Raw genomic sequence first — 12411 nt, forward strand, 5'->3', positions numbered from 1 at the left:
TCCATCCAGTAAGTTATGCTATAAAATTGAGTACCGGTCTTCCTCGGGTACAAAAGACAATCTAAGCTTGGTGATAATTTCATAACTTCCTTCTAGTGCCAAGGTCAAGAAAGGACAGAAGCTCTACCTCTCTGTTTTCTGTGTGCCTCAATGATATATACCCAGGCACTATTAACGTCAGGCATGAATTGTAATATTATACGTTTTGACCTTGTGGTAATGTGGTAATGTTATCCTACAATACCTAGTAGGGTTCAGAACCATAGTGGGCCAAGCGCCATTTATTAAAAAAGGAGAAAGCAAGGGTTAAAGTTAAGTGAATACCATAGTTTAATGAAGATTGACATATCATTTAGTTTTAATGTGTACACTTTATATTACTTGCTATACAGGTTTAAAAAATACGGGGCATAATTTCAGGTATGTATTTCCCACATGTAGACAATCAAAATAGTTCATTACAACATGTGTCTGGAAATGCTTTATTTCCGAGTTATGGCCTTCACAACATTGAAATTCACCGGAACGTTTTTCTTTCCGCAGGTCGTTGCCATCAAAGGAGACATTAAGTGGGCACTCTGACAGTTCATTCCGAGGCGAAGGTTACATTCAGTGTTGTGTAGGTGTTAGACTGTGCGACATTTATTCAACTCAAGAGCTGGCAGAGATACACTTCATGTACGGTAAACGGACGGCAATGCTGCGCTGGCTCATCGTTTGTACCAGGAGAGGTACCCACAGTGACAATGTCCAGATCGGAAGACATTTGTATGTCTCCATTACCGTCTATGCAAATATGGAAAATTTAACTCTCCTGGTTTGGGAAGGGGACGACCAAGATCTACAACTCCAGAAGTACAGGAGGAGATTCTGGAGGCTGTGAACATGGCTCCTTCTATCAGCACACGAAGGGTAGTGTTGCAAGTCAATGTTCCTCATACGACTGTCTGGAGACTGTTGAAAGAGTATCAATTGTATCCTTATCATTTGCAACGTGTACAGGCCCTGTCACCAGCAGATTACCCTGCACGAGTTAGGTTCTGTCAGTGGTTCTTGCAGCAGTGTGGTGTAAATCCGAACTTTCCTGCCTTAGTATTATTTACAGATGAAGCACAGTTCACACGAGATGGCATAACAAATTTCCACAATCAGCATGTATGGGCGTATGAAAACCCACGTGCAACTGTTCCATCTCATCCAGGTGCTGTTCTCCCTCAACATGTGGGCCGCTATCATTGGACCCCATGTACTTGTAAACAGACTTACGGGGCAGGCGTACACAAACTTCCTGGAAAACACCATACCTCATGTTTTAGAAGACACTCCACTGATCAATCGTCAACACATTCACTTCTTGCATGATGGCGCTCCTGCACACTTCAGTCGTACAGCTCGCCGGTACTTGGATCGAAGGTTTCCTGATCGATGGATAGGTAGAGGTGGCCCAATTGCTTGGCCTTCACGCTCACCTGATCTGAACCCTCTCGATTTCTACTTGTGGGGCCATTTAAAATCATTGGTTTATTCGTCTCCAGTGCCTGATTTGGAATCCCTTCGGAATTGATTTGTGGCATGTTCTGAGGACATATGCAATACTCCTGGAGTTTGGGATCGTGTTCGCAGGTCAATGAGACATCGATGTGAGGTCTGTATTCAAGCAGGAGGTGGACATTTTGAACATCTTCTGTAATGACAACGACCTGCGGAAAGAAAAACGTTCCAGTGAATTTCAATGTTGTAAAGGCCATAACTCGGAAATGAAGCATTTCCGGACACATGTTGTAATGAACTATTTTGATTGTCTACATGTGGGAAATACATACCTGAAATTATGCCCCGTATTTTTTAAACACCCTGTATATTTCCATTTAATTATGGTAATAACTTCATTTTAACCCTTGTTTTCTATGGTTTTAGTAAATGGCGCTTGGCCCACTATGGTTCTGAACCCTAATCTATTGCAATGTTAATATTTAAAATTGGTAAATTACGTTCGTCTACACCGATTATGTTTCCGGCTTCTTCCAAATCCCCAACATTTGCTAAGTAACCTCCTAGAGAGGAACAAATTTCTAAAGCATCATTCCATGTGGCGAGTTGATCGTGGAGTCTGTATTTTCGACCATTGAAATCTGCTACTTGAGACTTTGGTGTTGGTCCTATTGGTCCTGTAAATAAATTAATTAAATATTAGAATCATGAATATTCAACTTGGCAAACCAAAATTTAACTGACGCAATTAACACAATTCTAGCAGCAGCAGGAGCAATAGTAGTATTTTATTTAGTGATTCTTTCAACTTCGGAAATTATTCAGTGTCGAAATTCAACTTGGGCGTCAAATGGCAGACAGGGACAGGGTTCTTTTATGTGCCACAAGTTTATGCCATGAAAATATCACAAAGAGGAAACTCTTCAAGAAAGCATACAAAATCCGTACAAGAGCCATTGAAGGGATAATAAACTAGATGTGAGAAAAGTATCTGGACAATGCACAATGTAAAATAGAAGATCCATTTGACCTTTTACATAGCCTACGCTAACAACAGCAGCATTAGAATGACAAATATTTTCAAAAAAGGATATAGAAATATGAAAGAGTGAGAATGAGACAGTCCAAAGCCACACTTTTATTAAAAATAATTTTGTGTGTGCGAGTTCATTTCTTTTTACACATGGGGAAGCTACTAGTAAAATATTAAAAAATTGATTCAACAAATAACGTAAGTATGTGCTGAAGAAATTATGATCCTGCACCTAATTAGCATTTGACTCTAAACTTTTAATACACTCTCCTGTGAAATTTTATCTGTATGGCTTCAGACTGTATTATTCTCACCCCTTTATATATTTAATTTTTACTGCATGATCAAACAATAAAACATTAATTTTATAGATTAAGCAGTAAAAATACTGTACTTACTTCCTTCACACATGAAACCATATTCCTCTTTACAAGGTCTGCCAATAAGATAAGACTCTTTGTTACTTTCTCGGTACCAGTTGAGACACATATCCTTTTTAGCTTTGACAGAACTGTTCACAAACTGTGGCTCGTAAGTGTCTGCTGAGGAATCCCCTGATATTATATACTCGTTTGTATAATTCCAAATCCACTTGCCATCTTGCTGCTTGCCACCAATCCAAAGATCGTGGAATTCTTTACAGAAAACAATAAATTCAAAAGACAGAATTTATACAACAAACAGTTACAAACACATCAGGGGCGTATACTGGTTAAAGGGTTTGGGCTACCGCTGACCCTATTATTACACAAAATATATCTAACAATTACTTTAATTTTAATTACTATGGTAAAACTAATAATACAAAATTATTACATTATGTTATATTATAAACTTTTTCTTTTGTAATTTCCTTGGGCTACCGCCGGTAGCCCCGGTAGCCCGCAAAATACGCCCCTGAAACACATACAGTGTGGAGTAATGAAAATATCTTACTTCTAGATACATTATTGAAGAATTCTGCTTCCTCTTTAGTATTCAAGATAGCAAGGTGGCTGCCACTGAGACGACACAGCCATTCTGCTCGACTCCAACTTGTTTTGCGGGTGGACAGTATATACTGTTGATTGTTGAATGTATATGTCTCCACATAAGTGTCGCCATTATCTCCTTCTGCAAGCAACACCATTTTGCTTAAAATGATAATGGAATTACATAGAGTTATAAAGTGTTTCAGCAGGATGTCCCACGTTTTAACTCATTATAATCAAATCGACATAAACCAGTATTTTTTATTTATTTATTTATTTATTTAATACTTTACACTTGAGCTACATTAGGCATTGCAGCCCGAAAAAGCAGAAGCTCGTGCTCGGGCGCAGTTCAGATCAGTTATACAAAATATATCACAAAATTAAGAGAGTTCATTGAGCACAATAACATTAATAAATGGTAAAATACATACAGCATGTAATAATAGAGTCTATATACAAATAGAAAATACAAAAGTACATAATTATTAGAGTATCAATTTTAACTCAATTAGCTTAAACAATTAAATAATTAATCTGATTTGTTTCTTAAATCTATGTGTGTTAAGTGTACTTAGCTCAGGGTAAGCTCTAATTAATGCATTATATATTTTGGGGCCAAAATTCATGCTGTGTTTTAAGCCAGCAGTTATGTGGCATTTGGGAGTATTTAGAAAGAAACTGTAGTTTTGTCTCGAATGGTATTCATGAGGATCAAATTTAATTTTATTGTGATTTTTATGAAAGTAAATCAGCAATGTTTGTTTATAAATTTGTTCTAGATTTGATACATCAAATTCCTGAAAAATTAATTTTGTTGGGTAATCAAAAGGTTTATATAGACAAATTTTGATAATTCTTTTTTGGAGCAAATTTAAAGGATGGAGGGTCGATTTTGCTATTCCTCCCCAATCTAATATACCATAAGTTACTGAATTATTGATCGAAACAGAGCTAAGTACACAGTACGCACAACATAAACAGGTAAATAAGAGCGTAGAATGGAAAATTTGTGGATTGTTTTACGCAATCTGTTACACAGGAAGGAGATATGCTTGTCCCATTTTAAATGTTGGTCAATAATGTAATGCCTAAATATTTAACTTGTGAGGATATACTGTACTCAAAGCGTTATATGAGCAAGTAGGTAGGTTACAATCATGTATTGTTATACTTCTATTATTATTTATTTTTAGTTGTTCAAGGCCATGTGATGTTAATGAAAATGGTATTAATTTTGTTTTAGAAACGTTCAAAGAAAGTAAGTGAGCATTCAGCCATTCTTTAATAATGTTAATGAAGACAGTTTTTTCCTTCTCCTGTAAAATTCACATTTTTTACTTGTGCCACTTTTCCCGAGCACAACAGAACTAATACTCATGCCACTGAACTACTACCAGTACTGCTATTGTTGCAGAATGTAAATTATCCTAACACAAAATGAAAATGCAGTCTTTCAATTGCACACATAATGCTTCTAACATTAGAGTCTAAATGTTTCTGGCATCAAAAAAGTTAAATAATATCAATTTTTGTTTTCCACCTGTGCTTATCTTAATATTTGGATTTATATGAACGTTTTCGACACTCGGTATGTGTCATCTTCAGATATGGGGTCTATGTCATTGTGTGTTGTGAAGACCTAGCTTCTTAATTATGTTGTGGGTTGTTCACTTGTGTGTGACCTTTCATGATTTCTTAATTTAGCTAAAATTACTATAAGCAGTGTGTGGTTGGTTGTTATGATTCTGTTAAATTCTATCTTTTGAAAACCCATATAGGACAATAAAAATTGTTAAAACGATATGACACGTAAATATAAACAAGTAAAATATATACACTATAAAAACACTGTAAAAACACTGTGTACACTATATCACTTTTATCACATATATGGTTGGCTGTGTTGGCCTGTTATATCGTTAAAATTGGGTTGTTTTACTGTTCTTGGTAAAAACTGTCTTTTGACGCACTTTCACTGATTTTCCATAGTACTGTATGTTGGAGTTTTTGATGTTGTTCAAGTTGACTACTGTGAATCGTGGATGCTGTTATTGAGTACTTAGACGTATATAATACAAGCTATTTTCTGTTGAGTCCGCTGTCTAGTATGGCCATGCGTGTCTGCAACAATTTACTTTATATTAATAGATTGAATTAAGACGATTTTGTTTTTTATTAAGTTGGAATCTATTGCGTAAAAATGTTGTATGGAAAATATTTACGATTTTAGCTGATGTTGGAGTGTTCCTATGTGGTGCATGGCTGAGACTAGAATGGCGGGCTCAATTACAATATTTTTTTTTCTTAATGTACGTCATCTGGAGTGGGAAGTGGAGGGGGTATTGGTGGGACCTGTGTGGTTGTTGTGTGTGTTTGTTTCGGCGGGAATAATTTAAACAAGTTAAAAAGTGGTCTTATAGTAATTTTAGCTAAATTAAGAAATCATGATAGGTCATACACAAGTGAACAACCCACAACATAATTAAGAAGCTAGGTCTTCACAACACACAATGACATAGACCCCATATCTGAAGATGACACACACCGAGTGTCGAAAACGTTCATATAAATCCAAATATTAAGATAAGCACAGGTGGAAAACAAAAATTGATATTATAATACAGTGAGCTTATCGGCATCTCCAAAATTAAACTAAAAAAGTTAAAGTTTGCGCAACGCTAATAGTTGTAGTTGACTTAGGTCATAAATATATATCAAAAAGTAAAAAGTTAGTTATTTGGTAGCCATAGATTCTATTACAATAATTAGTACATTATACGGGGTAATTACCATGGAAACAACATATTATGTACGTCTTGGAAGAATACAGTTTGTGAGGTTCTTCATTTACTTACGTTCTTCGCATACAAAATTGTGATTGGAATTACAGAGGGTATCATTTAGATATGCACTGCCAGCTTGTCCTCTTCCAATGACGACACAGTCCATATGGGGTGTCAACTGTGCAGGTAAGTATGGGTACACATCTGTAGCATTGGTAACAGATTCTTTAGTATGTTCCCATATTCGACTGCTATCAGTAATTCGAGCACCAACCCATAAATCCAGGAATTCTGTAATTCATATGTAATTATTAGACTATGAAATTTCATCTAAATTATTTATTATTTTTTTATTGTAAGGAATTTCTACAATACAATTACTTTCTCTACATTCAATTCTAATTTCCGTTTTTCACAATTATCAGTATCTTTGTCGGTCAGACCAAGGTAAGGTTTCATTTTGTATTTTTAAAATATGCACAATGAACATTTTTTCAAGAAAAATACGCGAGATTTTGCTTCAAATGGCTCTGATTATTCTAATGCTAACAATCCTAAAAGAAACAGAAGGAAAAGGAAAGAAAGATGTAACTATGAGCTATTACAATATTTTATATTTCAATGAAAGAAATGTAACATTCCAATCGATATTATATGAAAGCTTTGTTATTTTCTCTGAAGTCACATATTTCTTCAAGCAAGAAATTTCATAAAATAAATTATTTAAATTATTTCATCCAGGTTAAGTCCATCTACATTGGAAGAAAAATAATGAATTCGCTCTTCAAATTTTTCTCTTTCTGGAAAACGTTTTAGCAATAGGCTATACATCCCATAGATATGTTATGTGGTGAATGAATTTTTTTTTTATTGGGTTATTTTACAATAGGCTATACATCCCATAGACATGTTATGTGGTGAATGAATTTTTTTTTATTGGATTATTTTACGATGCTGTATCAACATCTAGGTTATTTAGCGTCTGAATGATATGAAGGTGATAATGCCGGTGAAATGAGTCCGGGGTCCAGCACCGAAAGTTACCCAGCATTTGCTCATATTGGGTTGAGGGAAAACCCCGGAAAAACCCTCAACCAGGTAACTTGCCCCTACCGGGATTCGAACCCGGGCCACCTGGTTTCGCAGCCAGACGCGCTGACCGTTACTCCACAGGTGTGGACGTGAATGAATATTACAGGTACTGAGATATTCAACAGATTTTCATAAAATTATAGTCTAATAATTAACACTTAAATATTAAATTCGGGGACATTCAGTGGACGAATTTTGCTTGGGGACAAAAAGCAAAATTCGGAGACTGTCCCTGGGAAACGGGGATGTCTGGTAACCTTACTGTAGAACCTATGTTGTAACTTCTTGCTCATGTTTTATCTGTATTTCGGTTTGTATCTATGAATGAAATCTTTGTACAAGTGTGATATTAATGTAATACTGTATTACGATTTATGAACATGATAAGGTGTTAGGTTATACAGTCTAAGAATCACTTTATGCATTAGCAGAGGCCTAAATCTCGTACTGGTGCATACAATGCCAAGGAATACCACATCATATTCAATGCTGAAGGGCTTGTGAAACTAAAATTAAAATGAAGGAAATATGTTTAGTTATTAACGTTAATGCTCTAATATGTAATAATACAATATTACAGAGAATACAACATACAGAAATTGAGAAAGTAAACAATAACATACACGCATCTATAAAAGATAGTTTTCATTACCTTCTCCGAACTCAGTAATAAGTGCAGCTTCATCAGGAGTCTTCACAACAGCAAGATAAGAACCACTGGATTTACAAATGTTATTTGCTTTGTTCCAATTCACTTTTAGACTATAAAATGTGTACTGTCTTCCTTTTAGGATACGAGTTTCAATTTTACTGATTGAAGGTGATACTGTAATAAAGATATAAAATAATATATATTAAATTTTTAAATCTTCTATGCCACATCAGTAAATTTAAAAATGCAGTTATATTGTCAGACTCCAAAGCAGCTATTCTATCAATAGTCTCTAACATACACCTTCATCTCAAACAGCAGACATAACTAAAATGCTCTCTCAATTAATATCACTCAATAAAAAAATTGTATTCCAATGGATACCATCCCATTGTGGAATCCTGGGAAACGAGAATGCGGATGCTTTAGCAAAGAAGGGCAGCACTGCTACGTATAGACCTGTTACTAAATCTATGTATTACTCTGTGAAAAGATTTATTAAATCTACATACTTAGACTTCAACAAACAAAATTTGATAACACAATCCCAAGGGAAAAAATGGAACTCTCTGCATCAAAATCTATAGTTAATTCCCGATTTACCACGAAAATCGTCTGTAGCTGTATTTAGATTGGCAACAGGCCATGATTGTTTGACCAAACACCTGCATAGAATTGGAATATATCAGTCCCCTAACTGTCAATTGTGCAACTCAAACCAAGAAATGGATTCGGAACACCTCAAAATCTGTGCTTCAGTGGCTGGTCATGATAATATCTTTGAAAAATATTGGAGTGCAAGAGGTCAAATGACTTTATTGTCAAACGCCTGGCATTAGAAAACAACAACAACAACAACAACAACAACAACAACAACAACAACAACAACAACAACAAAATTTTAATGAAAATGAAGTAAAATAATCTATATTTTAAATTTCAAAACAAATAATACCAGTGCGCCATGACAAGGTCCATATATCTGCTATGTTATTGGAGACGAATATTCTGCAGTGTTTTTCAAAGTGACCCCCAATCTTATACTGTACATGCGTTTTGGAATGTCAAATGCCAGGAACGTCTAAGGCTGTTAGCAGCATTTTTTAGTAGGCATTTTCGTATTAAAAGCAGCATTTTATTATTTGTGATTTCGAGACCAGTTTGTTGATTTAGCAATGGGATATTGTGTGTGCAGTGAATACATATTTCTCATATTCTTTCATCCCTGTTTATCCTAAAATATAGCATTTGTCTAGATTGACACTACATGCAGTCTCTAGAGTAGAAAGCAGATATCTCATAGTAAATGCTGCTATTGTGATAAAGTTTTCTTTGGGGACAGAAGTGTGGCTATCCATATTAGCTGCACTCATTCAGACAAACAACGTTCTTCCGACACTTCATATATTTCATCACAAGCTGTAGGCATTAAGGACACTAATCCAACTGAAGACACTAATTGTACAATTATTTCAGCTGTACAATATCTCGAAGTCGAATGTGGACAGTCTTCTCAGGGGGAGAAAGGTATGTTTAGTGCCATTCTTTATTCCAAACCTAAGGTTGTGGGTTCGATCCCGGCCCAAGTTGATGGCATTTAAGAACTTCTGTAGGACAAAATTCAGGCACACTGGCGACACTGATATAACTTCGCAGTTGCGAGCATCGTTAAATAAAACACAATTTAAAAAGTGAATTTTTTGAACATAAGTTAAACCGAGACGAGTTTATAAGACTTTTGGGCACTAGGAATCAATCAACGTTTCTTAAATAATAATACTGAAGGTAAAAGAGGTTATGTAATAGTGGAGTAAATAATATACTTACTTACTTACTGGCTTTTAAGGAACCCGGAGGTTCATTGCCGCCCTCACATAAGCCCGCCATTGGTCCCTATCCTGAGCAAAATTAATCCATTCTCTATCATCATATCCCACCTCCCTCAAATCCATTTTAATATTATCTTCCCATCTATGTCTCGGTCTCCCTATAGGTCTTTTTCCCTCCGGCCTCCCAACTAATACTCTATATGCATTTCTGGATTCGCCCATACATGCTACATGCCCTGCCCATCCCAAACGTCTGGATTTAATGTTCCTAATTATGCCAGATGAAGAATACAATGCGTGCAGTTCTGTGTTGTGTAACTTTCTCCATTCTCCTGTAACTTCATCCCTCTTAGCCCCAAATATTTTCCTAAGAATCTTATTCTCAAACACCCGTAGTCTCTGTTCCTCTCTCAAAGTGAGAGTCCAAGTTTCACAACCATACAGAACAACCAGTAATATAACTGTTTTATAAATTCTAACTTTCAGATTTTTCGACAGCAGACTGGATGATAAAAGTTTCTCAACCGAATAATAACAGGCATTTCCCATATTTATTCTGTGTTCAATTTCCTCCCGAGTATCATTTATATTTGTTACTGTTGCTCCCAGATATTTGAACTTCTCCACCTCTTCAAAAGATAAATTTCCAATTTTTATATTTCCATTTCGTACAATATTCTGGTCACGAGACATAATCATATACTTTGTCTTTTCGGGATTTACTTCCAAACCTATTTCTTTACTCGCTTCCAGTAAAATTCCCGTGTTTTCCCTAATCGTTTGAGGATTTTCTCCTAACATATTCACGTCATCCGCAAAGACAAGCAGCTGATGTAACCCGTTCAATTCCAAACCCTCTCTGTTATCCTGGACTTTCCTAATGGCATACTCTAGAGCAAAGTTAAAAAGTAAAGGTGATAGTGCATCTCCTTGCTTTAGCCCAAAGTGAATTGGAAACACATCTGACAGAAACTGACTTATACGAACTCTGTTGTACGTTTCACTGAGACACATTTTAATTAATCGAACTAGTTTCTTGGGAATACCAAATTCAATAAGAATATCATATAAAACTTCTCTCTTAACCGAGTCATATGTCTTTTTGAAATCTATGAATAACTGATGCACTGTACCTTTATACTCCCATTTTTTCTCCATTATCTGTCGAATACAAAATATCTGGTCAATAGTTGATCTATTACGCCTAAAACCACATTGATGACCCCCAATAGGAGTAAATAATATACACAATTTATCTTCATTCATAATACTTACTGCTTTCACATATAAATCCAAAAGTCTCGTTACACTTGCGGTCAAGAAAGAGGATTCTGTTGCTAGTTGGGTGGTACAGGTTCAGACAGTTGTGTTCAGGTCGTGTTGGACTGTGTATCCATAGTTGTGACTTTGCATTTGTGTTTCTTTTTAACATATTAGGAATAACTTTCTCTTTGCGTACCCACTTCCAATGTCTTCCGTCATAATGACCATCAACCCACAGGTCATGAAATTCTGTGGATAGAGAAAGAGTAATTTTATTAAAATTGAAAGATGAATATTTAAACTGAATTTCCTGTCCATCTCGTGATAAAATCCACGAGAAAAATTAGATCTGATGCTGATTGAATCCTCTCAGTTTAAGTACCACCTTTTACTTTCCCTTTAGTGACCAACCCTCATGCACTGTGTCACAGATGTGTGACAGTGGCACAATGTCCAACACACTATGTGCAGAGGTGCACTCATTACGAGTGACTAAGTGGCCGGGATCTGATGAAATGAGCGCGTCTTAAATCACAAAGTCATTATTTACGCATATCATATTATTGTCATGTACCGAGTTTCACTTGTGTTTGGAAAGTGGTTGAATGGACTCCGACACTTAACGAAAAAAAGGGGATGATGAAGAAGATCTGTTATACATGATCTTCTTTATATTGGCAATTATAGAAAAGGACTGAAGAAGAAGCAGTCTTAAAAATTCACTGACAGCTGACAAATTGAGAGTACCAACCTTTACTGACATTTCGTGCAATAAAATCCAGTATACGTAAACTATATATAGTAGCAAGATACTGTCCTCTAGAGAGACAAGTATTAGATGCCTCTTCCCATGTGGCAGCTTTGCTGTAAACTTGGTATCTTCTGTTTTCAATTTTATATGTTTTTGTAAAAGTAATGTCTATTCTGCCTCCTGAAACAGTTATAGTTATAAAAAAAATATATATATATATCGTGATTAATCGAAGTAAATCTCTACATAATTAATTGGTCAATATTAAACTATTCAATTCATTTTAAACAATTTATAATTTTAACCTGAATTCTAATCCCAGAATTTACATACCGGTAAATTATATATTATTTGCTTTTGTCCCTCACTCAATACTTATGTTTATGAATTAATTCTGCATCGGTATACAGTGAAATGAATTTTTACGTGAATATCTTTTCCACGAAATAACTTGTGGTCAGGAGATTCCATGCCTTCTACAAATCATTTCTCCAATAATCGCAGATGTCAAATTTGTTCTTGAATAAAGAAATATCCATAATG

General features: G+C 35.4%; 1 protein-coding gene across 1 annotated transcript in view; it reads right to left on the reverse strand.

Moving 5' to 3' along the window:
• LOC138704229 (lymphocyte antigen 75-like) overlaps positions 1-12040 on the reverse strand; it is a 66866-nt gene extending 54826 nt beyond the window's left edge. Inside the window, exons 1-7 of the mRNA XM_069832113.1 lie at positions 11869-12040; positions 11130-11366; positions 8026-8199; positions 6354-6572; positions 3461-3637; positions 2923-3159; positions 1992-2168 (exon numbers count right to left, since the gene is read on the reverse strand). Of these exons, the coding sequence (XP_069688214.1) occupies positions 1992-2168; positions 2923-3159; positions 3461-3637; positions 6354-6572; positions 8026-8199; positions 11130-11286 (1141 nt within the window). The 5' untranslated portion in view covers positions 11287-11366; positions 11869-12040. The remainder of the gene's footprint in view (positions 1-1991; positions 2169-2922; positions 3160-3460; positions 3638-6353; positions 6573-8025; positions 8200-11129; positions 11367-11868) is intronic.
• Between the last annotated feature and the right edge of the window lie 371 nt (positions 12041-12411).

Source organism: Periplaneta americana, chromosome 1 (assembly GCF_040183065.1).
Source record: "Periplaneta americana isolate PAMFEO1 chromosome 1, P.americana_PAMFEO1_priV1, whole genome shotgun sequence".
In the NCBI taxonomy this organism is placed as follows: domain Eukaryota; kingdom Metazoa; phylum Arthropoda; class Insecta; order Blattodea; family Blattidae; genus Periplaneta; species Periplaneta americana.